Consider the following 18311-nt stretch of genomic DNA (forward strand, 5'->3'; position numbering starts at 1 on the left):
ATCCGGCGTGGCTTCCGTAACTTCTGGTTGGCTGCAGGATGCTCCTGCAGCCAATCGGAAGCCGTGCCTTGGTTTTCAAATGTTTTGGAAGTCGAACGGACTTCCGGAACACATTCTGTTTGAAAACCAAGGTAAGACTGTAGTTCAGTGGTAGAGCACTTATTTTGAGAGCTGAGAGTCCCAGGTTCAGCCCTTGACCCTGATTGGTAAGACCGGGCCCAAAAAAGTCCCCTGTCTATTACTGCCAATCAGTGTAGACCAGTAGTCTTCAACCTTTTCAGACCCAGGACCCATTTTTAACGCAAACATGAATTTGAGGACCCATTTCTTTAACCATATACTGGCATGGTGGTAGTGTTCCCCTTGCAACCTACCTCGGACCAGGCCACCAGTTGAAGACCAGTGGTGCAGACAATACTGAGCCAGGGGTGAGTTAATGGTTTCTCTCAATTTCTCATTTTCACAAACTTCAGTTCAGTTCTCCACATTTCCACATCTGGTTTTGATTTTTTCTTAAAGGCTTTTGTGAAAATTCATCAGCATCTTAGTGCTCAATTCTCCTAATGTACGCTTTAAAAGTGTACTGTGTAATAAAATTTTTTTGCAAAGCAGTTTCACCTAATAGAATGTGCTTGTACACTATTTTCACTAACAGATGCATTATTTTTTTTACACATTATTTGGCTGGATTAATGTACAGATTAGAATCTGGTTACATGACAGCTCTCTTGTTCTCTCATAATGGCAATGATGCCCACTTCATGTTCTTGTTATCTTCTTATGTTCCTGGAAACCCCAAGGCACCTTTTTCTGTAAGCATGGGATAGAGGGGAAGCTGCCTACCGTGCATCTAACCAATGTTATTTTGAAGAAAATAGGAGGAGCCCTGCTGTACCCAGCCAAGGGCACATCTGGTTCAGAAGTAGAGAGTGACAAAGAAACAGATGGATTTTTTTATTTTAAAAAATGCAGAAATATATACAAAGCAAATCTTGGGGCCTGTGCACACTCCTACTATCCAACGTTGGCTTTACACTTCATGCACATTTGTGCAGAATATTAGTAATTCGGGGAAGCACAGATTTGCATCATGTCCTTTTCAAGGCACAAAATCCCATTGCTCGCTATCCTCCATACAGTGGATTGGCCCCAGATTCCACAGCTGCCTTGTGGATGCATTCCCTCTGCCATGACTGTGAGTTGCCAAGTGCATTACAACACATCACCTGTCATGTGCATTTATTTCCTTAACATCTGATGTACGTATTAATTGGGTGTTCCCAGCAAAACATAAAATGCTCTGTCAGTCAAGTCTTATATCTAAAGAAAATATTATATGCTGCGGCACTCATTCAAAAATCCTGCTCCTGTTGAAACACAGCAAGAGGACTCTGGTTGGTAATATGTTCCTTGACTCTATTTTTGCTTTATGTTTGGCTGCATTTCAAGGGTTTCAGTAAGTAATAGCAAGGTATGGTGTAGTTGTTAATATTTTTTGAAAGAAAGTTTAAGCAGGGGTGGGGAACTCATGGCCAACCAAGGCCAATGGTCAGCAAGGATGGGAATTGTCTAGAAAGCCAGAAGTTAAGCACCCCCAACTTAAAACAAAGGCAGCTCCACAGATTACAAACAAGTGCACATGGATGTGAGCTGCATCGACTCTGTTCTCACTTCTTGTAGCTTGCAGAGAATTCCATATGTTTTCATGTTTCGTAAGCAGCTATGGGAACTAGAAACGAAAAAAAAAACCATGGATGCAGTAGGGCTGGCAGTTGTTAACTATATTGTATAATTTGCAACATAATTCTTACTATGCATACACAAACAAGAGATAACTGGCTTAATATGCAATGTTTAGGAAAATGAATATTAATTTGTTTATATGAATTTGTAGCCTGTCACTATGCGGCTTCATGTGGCAAAATGTCGCTCTGCTGTTTCCTTCCACCAGAGAATTTCCACCTTGTGCCACGGTCTTTATAAACGTGACCTGAACATTCAGAACCAGCCACACAATATTAGTGCATGTGCATGTATGAATGGTGCACTGCCGGTTTCTCCAGTGTCTAGGAGTCCCTTTTGCCACCTTTGACTAGTAAGCCAGCTGTGGCTGCTCTTTGAGAGAGAGAGGTTGGCAACAGTGAGCCACAGATTGATAACTTCCAGATTTAATTTCTTCAGCGTGCTTTACCTGGGGCTGCCCTTCACTTTGGAGCAGAAACTGTAAAACTGTATAAGTGCATGGTTGCTCTTTGAGGAAGTCTATTGGCAACAAGTGATTCCTTTGCTGAAAGCATTGCACTGGCTGCCAGCAACTCCCACGGCCGGTTGCCCAGGAACATACAAAGACAAGGAATATTCTTACCGTCTGCTTTTTATTCAGTATTTACAGAGAGTGGCTCTAAAACCCATCTTCTTGGATAATGGCACTGTCCCGAGTGAATCTCCACCCCACCGTCTTGCCAACTTCCTCATTCATCAAGCTCAATGTCTCTCCTACGGGTGCTGAGAAGGACCCTCTGTCTTCCAGCTCTTTGCTCTCCTACTCTCAAGGCTCGCCAGGTTCTGGGAGATGGTGGGTCTGGTATGCTTTCTAGTGATAACGTGTCAGCCAGCTGCTCCGGCTCAGCCTCCTCAGCTTCCATTATTTCCCAACTTTCCCCCTCATCTGCCTCTGAGCTGTGACCTCCCTCCAACCCACAATTGTAAATCTAAACTGTCAGGTTCTGCAACGTTGGTTTCATGTTTTTAATACTGTTTTATCATTTGCACAAGGTTTGAAGTTTTGGAGTTTTTTTGTATGCTACTATAATGTATATATTTTGTCAGCATTACTTGTGAAGTGATAGTGTGGGTTTTCCTCACCCTTTCTTGTTTTCTCCCCTTCCACAACACCTTGACAAACAATACATAGACAGAAGATGTGGTGGCTTGTTGCCATTGCTTGCCTAATACAAGCAACTGGAGGCTCAGACGAACTGAGTAGGAGGAGAAGAGATGCAAATCCTGAAGTTCACATGAATGTCGTAAGCTACATAATCTTTTTATAAATGTTATTACAGATGCAGGCCTGAGATGGGCCTGGAATGCATATCTGAGGGAACTGAAGAGCAGCACTTGTTCCTTCTGTCTTCCTTCCCCCAGTCTAGAACAGACAGAGATAGCCAACAAGGTGCCCTCAAGCTGCTGTTGTGGCGCTCCAGTTCCCATGAGCCTCATCCTGCATGGCCAACGGTTCTAGCCCAACAACATCCACAGGGCACAGTGTTGGCAATCCCAGATTTAGAACATCAAAAGCATAACTATTGATTATTGGGGTGGGGAGATGCAATTAGGAGCAATGACAAACAAGCCATTGAGAAATGCGGAACTTTTCTTTGAAGTGATACTGAGGAGCCTGGGAAATACAAAGCAATGCTGTTCCCAGTTTCCCTCCTACTGTCATGAGCTCTGTGCAGACTTCTTGGAAGAGTGGCTCAAAAGAGGGAGGAAGAACTGAACAAGAGTTGGGGTGTGTGTGTTGATCTTTGGGAGTAGCCCAGTGGCCTGAGAGGTGCAGATCCTTCAAGTGTCCCCATTTTTCAGGAACAGTCCTGGATTTACAGAACCTGTCCCAATTTCTGATTTGATCCCAGAATGCCCCGCTTTTACTTAGGACACCCCTATTTCCACTGGAGAAATGCTGGAGGGTATAGAATAAGGTGTCCTTATTTTTTTATCAGAGAAACATTGGAGGGTATGGAGGTGCTGAGCTGGATGCTGGAGAAGGAATGAGTGGGTAGTCATGAGAACACTCTACTTCAGTGCTGTCAGTCATCCCAAATGCCCAAGAAGAGCTGCCTGACTTGGCTTCCTGCTACTGAAGCACTTCTTGCTTCTGGGGACGTTCCTGAGTCTTAATCAGACAGGATGTTATGTGGTTGAAGCAGTGTGAGCAGACCCAGCCCACTTGCTTCCCCAGTTCCATAGCTCAGGTTGGCGGCTGCAGAAATGCCTATGTCGATTCCTTCTTCAAAATGAGAGTTTGTGGACATGTTGAGTATTGGTACTGCATCTTAGCTTACACCTAGCTATGTTCCTTGGCGCTCTACATAATCTGCTAAGTGTGCACCTTGTAACCTGGTGTATTTTGGAATGAAACATTTGGCAATACCTGAGCCAAGAATCTGAGAGCTGCGTGGGAGCCAGGACTCCTAGTCTGTAATATTGAAAGCAGCTCAGAAATCTTCTGAAATCCTGGGCATCAGTAGAGTGAGTGCTGGTGCTTCTCTGTTCCACATTAAATATGAGCTCATTGAAAATCAAACATTAAAGCAAAAAATTGAACAAACGAGACACATTTTTCAAGGGCAGCTTAAAAAGCACACCAGTGAGGAAGGTGGACAAGAACTTGGGGGGGGGGGGTTGTTTACACAGTGAACACAGGATCAAGTGATCTCTACCCATGTACAGTTGTTTTCTGTCACTGAGCCTATACTTGTTGATTTCTAGAGCTCAACACAGGTACGCAGACTGTACACTCATGGAACCATACATAGGAATTATACTATGACTGTACATCTCAAATATTTGTGCACCTGGTGAATGTAATGTGTAAAGACCACAGTTTATTGTGTCTCTTAAACAAGAAAAGACACAAGAAACTGCTGACTCCACATAGATACAACTCCCTCCATTTCCACCTGCTGACTAAACCATATAACAACACTGTTCACATACTGGCTGTGCCAGAATGCGGGAGCCAAAACAAGACATCTGAAATTGGGAACAGAAGCTAGGGCGGCTTCTGTCAATCCAGGGTGTCCTCGTTAAATTGGGACACATGAGCGGTATGGAGCAGGTCTACCAAGACTCACACCCAAGGTGGTCTCCTCTCTGGCAGACAGATTAAAACATTATGAATTAAAATATCTCAGCAATTCATTTTATTTCTTTTTCAGAGTGAGCTGATCTGTTACAAAGGATACCCCAGTGAAACGTACGAAGTCTTAACAGATGATGGCTATTATTTGACAATAAACAGAATACCCTTTGGAAGAAAAAATCTTACAGTCAGAGGTATCTGGTATATATTTATATTTTAATAAATCTAAGATATGGAGGTCTCATATACCCCAGGTAATGTGGTTGCTGACCTTGAGCCAGACATCCTGGAGAGTGAAGTCAAATGGACCTTTGAAAGCCTTGCTAACAACAAGGCCAGTGGAAGTGATGATATTCCAGCTGAACTATTTAAAATTTTAAAAAGATGATGCTGTTAAGGTGCTACACTCAATATGCCAGCAAGTTTGGAAAACTCAGCAGTGGCCAGAGGATTGGAGAAGATCAGTCTACATCCCAATCCCAAAGAAGGGCAGTGCCAAGGATGCTCCAACTACCGCACAATTGCACTCATTTCACACGCTAGCAAGGTTATGCTTAAAATTCTACAAGGCAGGCTTAAGCAGTATGTGGACTGAGAACTCCCAGAAATGCAAGCTGGATTTCGAAGAGGCAGAGGAACCAGAGACCAAATTGCAAACATGCGCTGGATTATGGAGAAAGCTAGAGAGTTCCAGAAAAACATCTCCTGGTACTTCTGCTTCATTGACTACGCAAAGGCATTTGACTGTGTCGACCACAGCAAACTATGGCAAGTTCTTAAAGAAATGGGAGTGCCGGATCACCTCATTTGTCTCCTGAGAAATCTCTATGTGGGACAAGAAGCTACAGTTAGAACTGGATATGGAACAACTGATTGGTTCAAAATTGGGAAAGGAGTACGACAATGCTGTATATTGTCTCCCTGCTTATTTAACTTATATGCAGAATTCATCATGCGAAAGGCTGGGCTGGATGAATCCCAAACCGGAATTAAGATTGCCGGAAAAAATATCAACAACCTCAGATATGCTGATGATACAACCTTGATGGCAGAAAGTGAGGAGGAATTAAAGAACCTTTTAATGAGGGTGAAAGAGGAGAGCTCAAAATATGGTCTGAAGCTCAACATCAAAAAAACTAAGATCATGGCCACTGGTCCCATCACCTCCTGGCAAATAGAAGGGGAAGAAATGGAGGCAGTGAGAGATTTCACTTGCTTGGGTTCCATGATCACTGCAGATGGTGACAGCAGTCACGAAATTAGAAGACGCCTGCTTCTTGGGAGAAAAGCAATGACAAACCTAGACAGCATCGTAAAAAGCAAATACATCACCTTGCCGACAAAGGTCCGTATAGTTAAAGCTATGGTTTTGCCAGTAGAATGTATGGAAGTGAGAGCTGGACCATCAAGAAGGCTGATCGCCGAAGAATTGATGCTTTTGAATTATGGTGCTGAAGGAGACTCTTGAGAGTCCCATGGACTGCAAGAAGATCAATCCTATCCATTCTTAAAGAAATCAGCCCTGAGTGCTCACTAGGAGGACAGTGTTCTCGAAGCTACTAACATGAGTTTGGCCAGACTGCGAGAGGCAGTGAAGGATAGGCGTGCCTGGCGTGCTCTGGTCCATGGGGTCACGAAGAGTCGGACATGACTGAACAACTGAACAACAACAAAAAGTCTATAAAAGTGGTATGAGAAAAGCCTTAATCACTATGCCAGTGCAGTGTTTTGTAAATACGAAAGCTTTACTTAAGCTATCAAAGCCTCAGTCAAGCCCAGAAGCGACTGGTCCCAGAAGGCCATTACATGATGCCTAGAGCTCCACTGAAGCATTCAGAATCACAGGTGGGCTTAAACTGGAGGGGCAGAAGGGCAGGAAAACCCGCTCCACTCCTGGTGTCAAAGGCCGATTTAGGGGGGTGCCACAGGTTTGCCCTCAGTGGGTGCCAAGCCAAAAGGGTGCTGCAGGGGGCACTGCAGCTATGATGAACAGCAGAAGGAGGCAGGAGGCACCACTTAAATTTAGAAGTCTTAAATCTGCCACTGCAACTGTCCTATGTTGAGCAGGAAGGCCTGAAAGGGGCTTCTAAGTGCTCTCAGTTGAATGTAGTTCCAAGCCTCTCTGTAAGTGAGAACCAGCCTCCTTGGTCAGAATCACATGGAAGCATCCCCATAGAAGCACATGGAAAGGTACTGAGCAGAGCATGCTTTCAAGGTCGCTTCAAAGCTTCCAGGAAAGTCAGTGGTGGGATGCGCATGCCCAGTGCATGTCGGGACTTTGGGAGCAGGGCGGTTGGCTGCACCCACCCCTGATTCAGTGTTCACATATTCTTTTGAATGCTTGAATAGGGCTTTGATAAGAAGTCTCTTCTACAGTCAAGGCTCTGATTCATGTCCCTAACAAACGTATTGGCATAATGTACTGAAATATAAATAATGGTTTCTGAACATGAGATAAATTTCTTAAAATCATCATTGTTATCATGGCATGGAAATTCTCATCTGCTTTGTTTTAAAATTTTCTTTTTTAAACTAGGTCCCAAGCCTGTTGTGTTACTGCAACATGGAATGCTTGCTGAAGCTAGTTTCTGGGTCGAAAATATGGCCAACAACAGCTTCGGATTCATATTAGCAGACGCCGGCTATGATGTTTGGCTGGGGAACAACAGAGGATCGAGCTGGTCTCAGAGAAACGAGCATTTTTCAGCTGACCAAGATGAATTTTGGGATTTCAGGTAGTTTGGATTGAAAAAAGTAAAAATATTATATCAATTGACAGTATTGTCTCGCACATTAACTATTAAATTATGAAGATAATTAATATTCATGAAATTTGCAAAAACCAATTATTCACTCAGATGACATTACAAAAGCAAGCATGGGTCATCTACCTGAATACTGTCAACAGTGATTGGCAGTGCCTCTCCAGGGTTTCATGCAGAAGTCCTTCAAGGCTGATGCCAGAGATCAATCTAGGGACCTTATCCATGTAAATAATGGACTCCTACTATTGTGCCACAGGCCCCATGCCATCAGTTATTCACCAGTGCAAATAATTTTGCAGAAACAATCAAGATGCTCTATGCAGTATCCAGTTTTCATCCTTTTTGAAAGACTTTTTGACCACAAAGTCATGGAACTCTTCTCTCTTCTCATCCCTACCAGCAGCATCGACATGTTAGGCATGGGCTTTAGCAGGGGAGAGCTGCAGAACATAGAGTTATATCCAGCAATATCAGAGTGCTGTTAATGAACCAAAGTTAGTCCTCGTTAGGGATGGAAGGATCTGTCTGTAGAAGTCTACATGCAGGGGTTTTTCACATCCTAGAGCCCTATGTGATTTTTCTATGTGTGATGCCTGTTAGAAGTAAAATATGGGTCCCAAGACCCTCAAAATCAATTCCTCAAAAACAAAATTGGTGAAGCAGCAAACAGTTTATTGAGTACAATACGTTCTTACAAGAGTGGGTGTCCAAAGTAGGAACACCCCAAATTGGCAAGGCAAAGGCTTATATTCTTTATACCCAAAGCACAGGTTCCCTCCCTTGTTTCCCCATTGGCTGGGTACATGCAAGGTTTACAGCCTATCATGACTGCCTAGTTACAATACTAAAATCCCTGCATTTGTTAACATCTCCCATTACTCTAGTTCCAACGTCCGCTACTCCTGTTTACCTTTCTCCTTATTTGGTCCATGTTTCTTATGTTTTTACACATTGACTCAAGCAATAAAGCCATATCCCAACCACTAGTGGGTGTAGAGATAAACTGCAAACGGTTGCAAACAGCCCTACCCTTAAGCCTGCTAAACACAAGCTGTTCTGTCCTAAAAATAAACTGTTCTAATGATACGTGTAATAAAGATTCTGCTGTCTGCGGTAATCTAGCCATTGCAGCTTTCTGGCCTTTTGAAAAGGCAACATTTTTATTCCTCACAATGCCCCTTCCCATGATTCATATGTGAGTGGACCATTGTGGCTGGGTGAATCTGTTACTCCTAGTTAGGGATGGAAGGATCTGTTGGTTTTTGTTCTCTCAGTTTGTTATTTTCTTCCAATCTTAAATTTAGTTCTCCAAATATCTGCAGCAATTTCAAAATTTTCTGTTTAACAAGTCTTCATGGAAATTCCTCAGTACTTTAGTGCAAATTTCTCTTGATATATTTTAGTGTGCACATTTCATCATGTCATTTTCACTAATTTCTATTCACAGTTTTGCATAATATATGTATTTTTGTAAACTTTTGATTGGTTGGAGAATGGCATCACAACATATGGATTAATATGAATTATGAAGGATCGCTCTGTTTCATTTGTCATTTTGTTTTAGAAACTGCAAATTTGAAAAATTCAGGTTTCAATGCAAACTGAATCAAATCCCCCCCCTTTCCTTCGTCATACCCTGAATTTCAACAGGTTTACACTGAGCAGGACAGTAACTAAAAGCTATAGATCTCTTTGCATGTTGACTTTCCATATATGTACTGTGGCTTGCACAATTCCACAATGTGTGGAAAGAAGTAGAGGTCTACACACTGAACATCTTCACATCCTACAGCCTGCTTTTATGTGTGATGGTTCTTCATGAGATTCATGTGTGAAGTGGAAAAAGGGGGGGGGGTGATGTTTAGTGCTGTTCTGTTGCTGGAATCCACCCCTGCAAAATGAAAGTGGAAAGTGGAGAGTAGAGATGGTGGCTCCACCACCTTGTTCTTCACCCACATTTCAAGCAAAACCTTGCAGAAGACAACTCTTGGTGAAACATCTGGGAGTTCAGAGGAATAGATGTCATAAATTCTGCAATAACATTTAAACCTTTGCTTCAGTTTCCATGAAATGGCCATCTATGATCTTCCAGCAACGATCAACTTCATTCTGAAGAAAACTGGGCAGAAGCAACTGTATTACGTAGGCTATTCTCAAGGCGCTACCATTGGTATGCTAAAGTGGACTGGTCCATTTTTGTCTCTTTCTCTTGTTCTCTCTCTTTCCGAAAAATTGTCCTATGTTCTGCTATTTTGGATCCTAGAGCCAGCTGTAAGGATTCAAGTCTGGCCCCAAACACTGGCAATGATTTGTGAATCTGTCAGCACTGATTTCCTCGCATTCCCTTCATGATCTTGCTTGACTCACTTATAGGTTACATTGGACTCTTCAGGGAATGTCAGGTGGATATGGTTTCTAGTAGACCAGGGGTCAGAAATAACCAGCCCCCAGGCTAGATGCATCCCAGATCCAGTTTTCAATTGGCCTTCTGGGTCCCTCTGAATGGCAACCATCAGCTAATAAGTGGGAATGAAAAGATCCTTTGATGTTACAGAATGAAGCCTTACAATAAGTCCCACAGTTATCATGACAACTCTGGCCCTGCTGCGCACACAGCTGTGGTCCAGACCTTCCAAGTGTGAGGTCCATTTTAGGGCTTTACAGTAACAAGGGAAACAGACCTCAGTGCTTTTCCCATTTACCTTAGATTATATTACAGTTGCTGTGTAGTGATACCAAGTCTAAAATTTAAAAAATGCCTATATGACCTGAAGGTGAAGTCTAGAATAGGTATGAGCAGGGCTTTTTTCTCAGCCGGAACTCACAGGAACTCAGTTCCAGCACCTCTCAGGTGGGTGTCATTGCCATTATAAGAGAACTCAGGGTGAGTTCTGTCACCTTTCCCCGAGAAAAATAGCACTGGGTACAAGGATGTTGTTGTGTAGTTTTGGGTAGTTCCAGGGGCAGAGTTCATTGTAAATCTGTTCATTCACCTAATGAGTATATATGTGTAAAAGAGAATCTTTTAAAAAATCACCTACTTTGCCTTACTTTACTGGCAACTGGCTTCAACCTAAAGCAAGGAGGGGTGATGGTTGGTGTTTTCCACGCTTCACTGCCCCTCAGTTTCCTAACAGCAGCTCCAGTGTCCATATAAGGTATGTATAGGGAACCCATGGCCCTCTAGACACTGTTGGACTCCAAATCCAATCAGTCTCAGCCAAGGAATATGGGAGTTGTGTTGCAGCAACATCAGAGGGACCACAGGTTCTCCTCTGCTATGGGGCCAGGGAGCAGAGGTGGATTTTGTGGTCTCAAATTTCAGTGGCACTCTGTGAAACGTCAAAATTCAGTGCCCTTAATCATTGTAGCAGCACCCTCAAGGATCTGCACCTAGTGCGACCAAGCTGGTTGTGCTACTCTAAGTCTGCCTCTGCAAGGAGTACCCTTTCAACTGGTGAATGAATTTCTTAGCATTGGGTTATCAGCAGCTGCAAATGCCCACTTTGTTTTTCTTTGTCGCCCTCCTATCCCCTTTAGGTTTCATTGCATTTTCAGTCATACCAGAACTCTCTCAGAAAGTCAATATGTTTTTTGCCCTGGCTCCTGTAATTTCTCTGCAGTATGCAACAAGCCCTTTTGTGAAACTGAGCTCCATATTTCCTGAATACTCTTCCAAGGTACCCGTGAATCACTATTTTATGACTGTGGAAATCAAGAATATGCAAATGGAAACTCAAACCCCCTTTCAAAAGTTGCTCATCTCCAAATTATGGTTCTCCAGCCAAGTAATGTGTACAAAAAATGCATAAACCAGGGTAAAATATTTATATCCAGTATATTTATATACAGTAAACAGTGAAAATAACATACAAAATGCCTTATAAAAGGGGAAATTTTGTGTGTTCGGCAACATTGCATACAAAAATGTGCATTGCTCAGAAATTTTCATGGAGATCTGGTTTTTGTTTTTACAAAACTTGATGTGTGATTACAAACTTGATGTGGGAATTATGGACGGGAGAATGAGAAACGGAGAAAAATGAAGTAGACAGATGAGCCTATCGGAGGAACGGGTGGGGTGGGAGGAGCACACCACCCCCGGCAAAATTGGGGAGGGGGTACGATCACGGCCACCCCCCGGACACACGCTGCACACACCCCACTGTGCTGGACACCACGTCCCTGGGATGTGCGCCAGCCACACTCCCGCCTGCTCTCTGCCCCAGTGCTGGAGCATGCAGCTTCACCACTGTCCACACCCCCAACCTTCCTGCATTGAACTGGAAGGTCTGAAGGGGAATTGTAAGTAGATTTGATGGGACAGGCTTACAAGCCTTCCTGTAATTGAATCTGGGTGTTATCAGCAGTTGTGGGAAGGTTGGAGATGGAGCAGGTGCATCTGGCACATGCAGGGACACTGAGAGCAGGATCACCACATGGTTGCCTCCTCCTGGTCTCCGATTTAAACCTTTTAGGAGGTGCAACCAGGGACAAGGAAATCCCTAGAGGCATGTAGCTTATTTTGCCACTTTTTGAAAGCTTCATTATATGTAAGGTCTTTATATCTTTACAGAGCACACTTGTCAGAGGAGAATTTGTGTTGTCTCGCAAGCCTGCGAGAGACTTTATGCAGAAATTATGCCGCGCATCTTTTATGCAGAAATTATGTGTGCGTCTCATGTTCACTCTTTCGGGTGGATTCAATGAAACAAATCTAAATATGGTATGTAGATGTGTGAAGAAGACATAGTAGTTGATTGTGGGGGGCCAGATTATTTTTTTTTGGGGGGGGGTGGAATGAACGAATACCTATGCCCCACAAATAACCCAGAGATGCCTTTTAAATAAAAGCACATATTCTACCCATGTAAAAACATGCTGATTCTTGGACCGTCCATGGGCCGGATCCGGCCCCGGAGCCTTAGTTTGCCTATCCATGTTGTATGATATCCTTGTTGTTGTTTAGTCGTTTAGTTGTGTCCGACTCTTCGTGACCCCATGGATCAGAGCACGCCAGGCACTCCAGTCATGCTATCCTACTCACCTTATTTCTAAACTAAATAGTTACAGATGTAGTTGCCTTTGCTTGTTCCTCAGATTATTGTTTTTTTAAAAAATAAATAAATAAACTGTGTTTGCTTTTCAAATCAAATGTTTCTCACAGAGCCGTGCAGATGTGTATACAGCTCATTACCCAGATTCAACATCATCTAAAAACTTACTGCACTGGATACAGGTACAGTTGTGCACTTTTAAGCAGGTGTGGTGGTCAAGAGGGTTCTGTGTTTCTATGGTCTGTCAAAAATTGCAAACTCATATTGATTGCATATAACACTTAACTGTTAGAGCTTCCACCAAAGAATCCCGGAATTGTTAGTGTGCTTAACATTTCCTGGGAATCCTCTAACCACAATTAAACCATTTTAAGTTGGTGCTATTGTTCTGCTTCAAGCTCTCTGATGATAATACCAGCAGTGGCAGAGTTTTCACAATGATCAGTAATATGTATAATGCATTATCTAATTCTGTGGCTTTCCTATTATTTTGATAGATAAAAGATTCAGGGTTATTCAGATATTTTGACTACAGGAATGATAATGAGGCAAGATATAACCAGGTAAGAGAGAACAATTTTTATGGTGAAAAAATATGTTTTTTCACTTATTTATATGTATTTCATTTTTCCTCCACAGAGCTCATACGTTGTTCTCCTCCCTGTCATATTCTCATAACAACCCTCAAATGGGTTGTATCCAACTAAGATCTATTCAGTGTAGACCCATTGAAATGGACAAACCTGAGTTAGCTATGTGTAGCTTCAATAGGTTTACTCAGATTAGGACTAGCTTGTCTACAACTATCCATGTTCAGAAGCAGAATGTCTCTGATTACATAGTTACTATGGAGAGACCACAGCAGCTAGTGATCATCGCAGTTTGTAGGGATAACCAGCTGGCCATTGTGGAGTCAAGAATCCTAGTCTTTTTTATTTTTATTAAGTTTTATTTAGATCACCAACAACCAAAACACAAACAGTGAAACCCCTCAGGCGGCCGATACATTGGGTATACATGAACAATGAAAACATATTCAAATCAACCATATGTACAATTATATATATATTAACACTCCACAAGGTTTATTTAACTTTTAACATTTTAATTACCCCAAATTGTTCAAACCTACCCAAATAATTCAATATCTTATCAAACCAACCCCCCTCTTTCTCACTGACCTTAAACCCTTTCATTCTGCATATCTTCACAGTTGGGTATTCTAAAATTATAATATTATTCAATTTTTCCCTCCATTGGTTCACCCCAAGCTCTACTGCATTTTTCCAATTACTCGCGATAACCTGTCTGGCTGCAATTACCATCAAATTTACACATTTATATTCCTCTTTTGTTTTTAACCCAGTGATACCCAGGCTAATAAGAACCATTAATTTAGGTATTTTCAGATTTCTACCCACAATTCCCGATATTTCTATACCAATCTGTTTCCAAAACTTATTAACTAACAGACAATCCTACCACATATGACTGTACGTTCCCATCACTCCACATTTCCTCCAGCAATTTTTACTTCCTGATTTTGTGATATGATACAACCTTACTGGTGTATAATACCATTTTTTCAACCCCTTCAACCCCTGTTCCTGGATTATCCTAGAGGTCGCAACAAAGGTCGGTTGCTGAAAGATTCTTTCCCAATCTTTATCTAAAATCTGTTCCTGGATATCTAACTTCCAATACTCTTTCAAGCTTTCCTTTGGTGATTTCTCCATATTTAATAACACCTTATACAATTTAGAAACTATTTTGGCCAAGAATCCTAGATTAAATGAATGTGATGTGGAAGACAAGTTCTTAAGCCCTTAAAGAAGAGTGCAAACTCAGTATTACTTACCATAGACTAGGTATTAATTACGCCACATTCCACAATATGTTCTTTTTTTAAAAAAAAATTAATAAATTATAAATTAATTTTCATTTATAACAATCCAATAAAAGCCACATTAATACAATACCAAATTATAACATGATTTTAAAAAGCCAATTATCCAATACCAAATTAAACAATCCATGTTCTGGATTTCAGGGATTGATATTTTTATTTCATCCAGCTGCAATACTCTTAGTCCAAATACGACAGTTCCAATCCTGAGTTTTATTTTTTTTAAAAAATATAAACAGGGGTGATGTCAGAAGCCTGGCTTGGAAACAAACTCTGCAGTAAGAGAGGCCCCCACAGGAAGTGGCCTTACAGCGAGTCAGTCTGCTGGTCCATGTAGCTCAGAGTTGTGTAACACTGAGGCAGCAGCTCTCCAGGATTTCAGGCAGGGGTTTCTGCAAGCAAAGCAGGCAAACTACCACCTCCTCAAAATGTGGAGTGTATCTCCCAACTCCCAAATTCCTTTTCCTCACTCAGATCAAGCTCCTAGTGCTTGGAGGGATCCCAGAGCCATTTCTATCACCTCAAACTTCTCCATTCCCACACAGAGGACATGGTGCTGGCAGCAAAGAAACTAGGAGAACTCTCCTCTTTCTCCTTCTATCATCATTCTAGCTGCATAATGGGCCACAGAACACAGGGGTAGCTCTTCAGGGGAGCTTGTACTGCTACTCAGATTTCCTCAGGGTTGCCTCAGGGTTTCCCCCAACCATTAGTTTGGGGTTTTATTAATTCACTTTTTTGCAATTATATAAAACACAAATTCTAAAAGCGGTTAAAGCCATTTCTACAGAGGACAGAGGTACAATTGCTGTTTTTTTATATGGGTTTTGGGTGAAAATGGGGGGGGGGGTAGACAGCAGCTAATCTGAGGAGAGCCTCAGTGGATTCACTCATCCCTATTTAAAGCATGCTAGCAGTCCATGAGTGTCCTAGTTAGGAAGAAGGAAAATCCATCCTCCATATAAACCGGTGAACAGCCCATAGGTAGTCTGAATTGTGTCAAGGTGCTGTCATGAAGAACATGTGGGTGTTTGTGGGTGTATAATGATCCTCTGTCTTTTACTCTTCAGAGTGTTCCACCTTTGTATAAAATAGAAGACATGAGTGTACCAACTGCAGTGTGGTCTGCTGGAAATGACTTGGTTGCAAGCCCAGGAAATATAGCCGTCCTACTTCCTCGCATCTCTAACCTAGTTTACTACGAAAATATTTCATACTGGAACCACTGGGATTTCGTCTGGGGCCTCAATGCCCCCAAACTGGTGTATTCCAAAATCATAGAGTGGATGGGGAAGTCTCTGTAAATCAATATTTTGGTATAATAGATTTAATTCACTATCTTTTATTAACCATTCTTTCTTTTACACCTGTCACAACAAACCCTGTGCCCTGCTAACGTGAAGAGCCGTTCTAGGCCACTGAAACCCAGAGTTTGCTTGAGTTGAAACGGTGAGCAAAAAGAGAGTTTGAAGGCTTCACCTCAAGGACTGTAAATTATTTGATGTGTTAATGCGAATGGAAGTCGTTAAAATTGCAGCTGCAGTATAAGGGTTTGTTATTATGACTGGTGTGTCATTGGAATTTATAAAGTTTTTGGAATGCAGAGTTTAAGTAAATTATCAAATCATCAATTCTAGCATGCCAGGAGCCAACAAAATAATATAATTTGGCATCTGAACAATTGGCATTATTAATTGTATTACAATTTGGTATTATAATTTGATATTGACAATGAGGCTTTTATTGGGTTATTGTAATTGAAAACTTATAAAAATTATTACACAGAGAATCAATCCCTCTGCCCACATAACTGTGAGGTGAATAGGAGCTGGGGCCTGTCTTGTGACATTTCACTAAACAGAGACAACTACCATTGAATTATCACTAAGGACATAGCATGAGAGGTAGAGGATATCCAGTGAGTGAACTAGTTCAGAGAAATCCCACTGATTTAGTAATATCTTTTGACTTTGCTCAGCAGACACCTCCCTTTGCATGGACAGGCAGAGTTCCCCAAACCCCAGGCGACCCCTGAGCAGAATAATGACACAAGACAATGTGCTATGGGATTAAAATTGGCCACAACTTTATTAAGATTCAGATGTTGGGAGACCTTGGCTCAGGCATTGGGTGTTTATCCTTCCCAGCCCCCAGCCGGGGATCTGGGAGACTTCAGGGTTATCCAGAATTTGTGGGGATTGGGCTGGCTCTGGAGAACATATGTTCAAGCAGAGAGCCCACCTCCCATTTTGCCGCCACTGGTGGGGGAGAGCAATGACAACCTCTTGGCGTATGGCCAATGCCTTCTCCCAAGACCCCTTTAACAATGGAACCCTGCTATCACCACTGCAAAGGGGGTGTGGGTCACCACCTCATGCCCCCCCATTTAGGAAGATAGACTAAAGGATTCCAGCCAAGGCCTGAATCTGCCACCCGAGACCGCAAAATGGCAGTCTCCCCACCAAGACTACCTACACCTGAAAAGACGCTTTGCAATCCTCCATCCATTCCAAAAGGCCATGCCTAATGTTGCTCAGCCAATAATCATTACCAGTGGCTGAAAGGTGCACACCGTCGGGCCTGAAAAGTTCCTTCCTGTATATCAGGGGGTGCTGGTGCTTCCCACGAGTAACGGCTCTCAACTCCAGATCTGTATATTTACATTGCTTTATTATACAAATATGTACAAGTCAGAGCTAAACTTCTAGCGTCTATTCAGTCACTTTCAGATTCCGGAAGTGGCGCTTGGCGGGAACGCCTCCAACACAGTAGTTGGGGAACCCCAAATCTCCTCCTCTCTTCCTTCCGTTTGATTCCCCTACGTTGTTGAGACGACGGGGCTGCCACCTCCCCCTCTGTTCCCAAGCTGCTCAGGTGGCTGCTCAGGTGGCGTTCGGGCTCTCTAGAGTCTGACAGCCCCTCCACCATGCCGCCCTGCTCCTGCTCATCGCTGTTGCATGACGTGCTCGGACTCTCAGCATCTGAGACCCCTCTCACCCCCTCATTGTGCTCTCTGCTGACCCCTGGGAGAAGGGAGAAGTTCTGACCAGAATATGGTTATGTTAGGGTGCATGGCATGTAAGCTTTCCAAGTCCGCGATTGCTGTTTTCATCAGCACTAGCTCTTACGAACAACCAGGTCATTTGTATTGTGTATGCAGGTGGTCCCTCCCCTTACCTGGCCAATCCCCTGGCAATGCCTTCCCAGGTGGGATTGGGCGATTGGCTGAGGTAGGCAGAGAAATCCAGGTATCCAGCTTGGGGAGGATAAACCCAGTCTGAACTACCAGGAGCCACACTGGGATCCAGGGGGCTGCATGCAACCATACTATGTCTGTGTTTCTCCACAGTCAAGCAGATGATTTTTCATAATCTCTCTTTATTCTTCTTCTGTAAAATCAGTAGCCCACTGCGGCCAGGTAGAGTGTAATCAATGTTTCCTCTGCATTGCAAAACTTAAACATCAAGAGTTGATTCCTTTTGTTGCTGTTGATGGTGACGGATGATGGCTTTGGATCTGATTTCATTATGGTGCAAATTCGAACCCATCACTCCATATTTATTTCTTGATACCAGAATCATAGAATTGTAGAGTTGGAAGAGAACCTGAGAGTCCTCTGGTCCAAACCTCCTGCAATGTGGGAATACCAGCTAAAGTATTATCCTGTGCCATTACCTACTTCGTGCTAGGCTGAAATTCAACAGTCTCCCCCCCCCCCA

The 18311-nt window shown here is 42.7% G+C and overlaps 1 protein-coding gene across 2 annotated transcripts; it reads left to right on the forward strand.

Moving 5' to 3' along the window:
- The first annotated feature begins 1331 nt into the window (after positions 1-1331).
- On the forward strand, positions 1332-16623 carry LOC117046789 (lysosomal acid lipase/cholesteryl ester hydrolase-like). 2 transcript variants are annotated; one of them, XM_033149193.1, is made up of 10 exons: positions 1332-1394; positions 2915-3026; positions 4941-5058; positions 7401-7599; positions 9690-9799; positions 11170-11309; positions 12206-12355; positions 12797-12868; positions 13184-13249; positions 15663-16623. In XM_033149193.1, exons 2-10 carry the CDS (start codon positions 2922-2924, stop codon positions 15894-15896), a joined length of 1194 nt encoding a protein of 397 aa, XP_033005084.1. In that variant the 5' UTR covers positions 1332-1394; positions 2915-2921; the 3' UTR covers positions 15897-16623. The 2 variants fall into 2 exon arrangements, with proteins under 2 accessions (XP_033005084.1, XP_033005085.1); XM_033149194.1 differs by lacking the exon at positions 1332-1394 and having other exon boundaries at positions 2912-3026.
- Positions 16624-18311: the final 1688 nt, after the last annotated feature.

This window comes from Lacerta agilis, chromosome 5 (assembly GCF_009819535.1).
Source record: "Lacerta agilis isolate rLacAgi1 chromosome 5, rLacAgi1.pri, whole genome shotgun sequence".
Taxonomy (NCBI): domain Eukaryota; kingdom Metazoa; phylum Chordata; class Lepidosauria; order Squamata; family Lacertidae; genus Lacerta; species Lacerta agilis.

Coding starts and splice junctions, on each gene's coding strand:
- LOC117046789 (XM_033149193.1), top strand. CDS start 2,922: ATGTGGTGGCTTGTTGCCATTGCTTGCCTAATACAAGCAACTGGAGGC. Junction 5,059..7,400: donor AAAAAATCTTACAGTCAGAG/GTATCTGGTATA, acceptor TTTTTAAACTAG/GTCCCAAGCCTGTTGTGTTA. Junction 7,600..9,689: donor GATGAATTTTGGGATTTCAG/GTAGTTTGGATT, acceptor CCTTTGCTTCAG/TTTCCATGAAATGGCCATCT.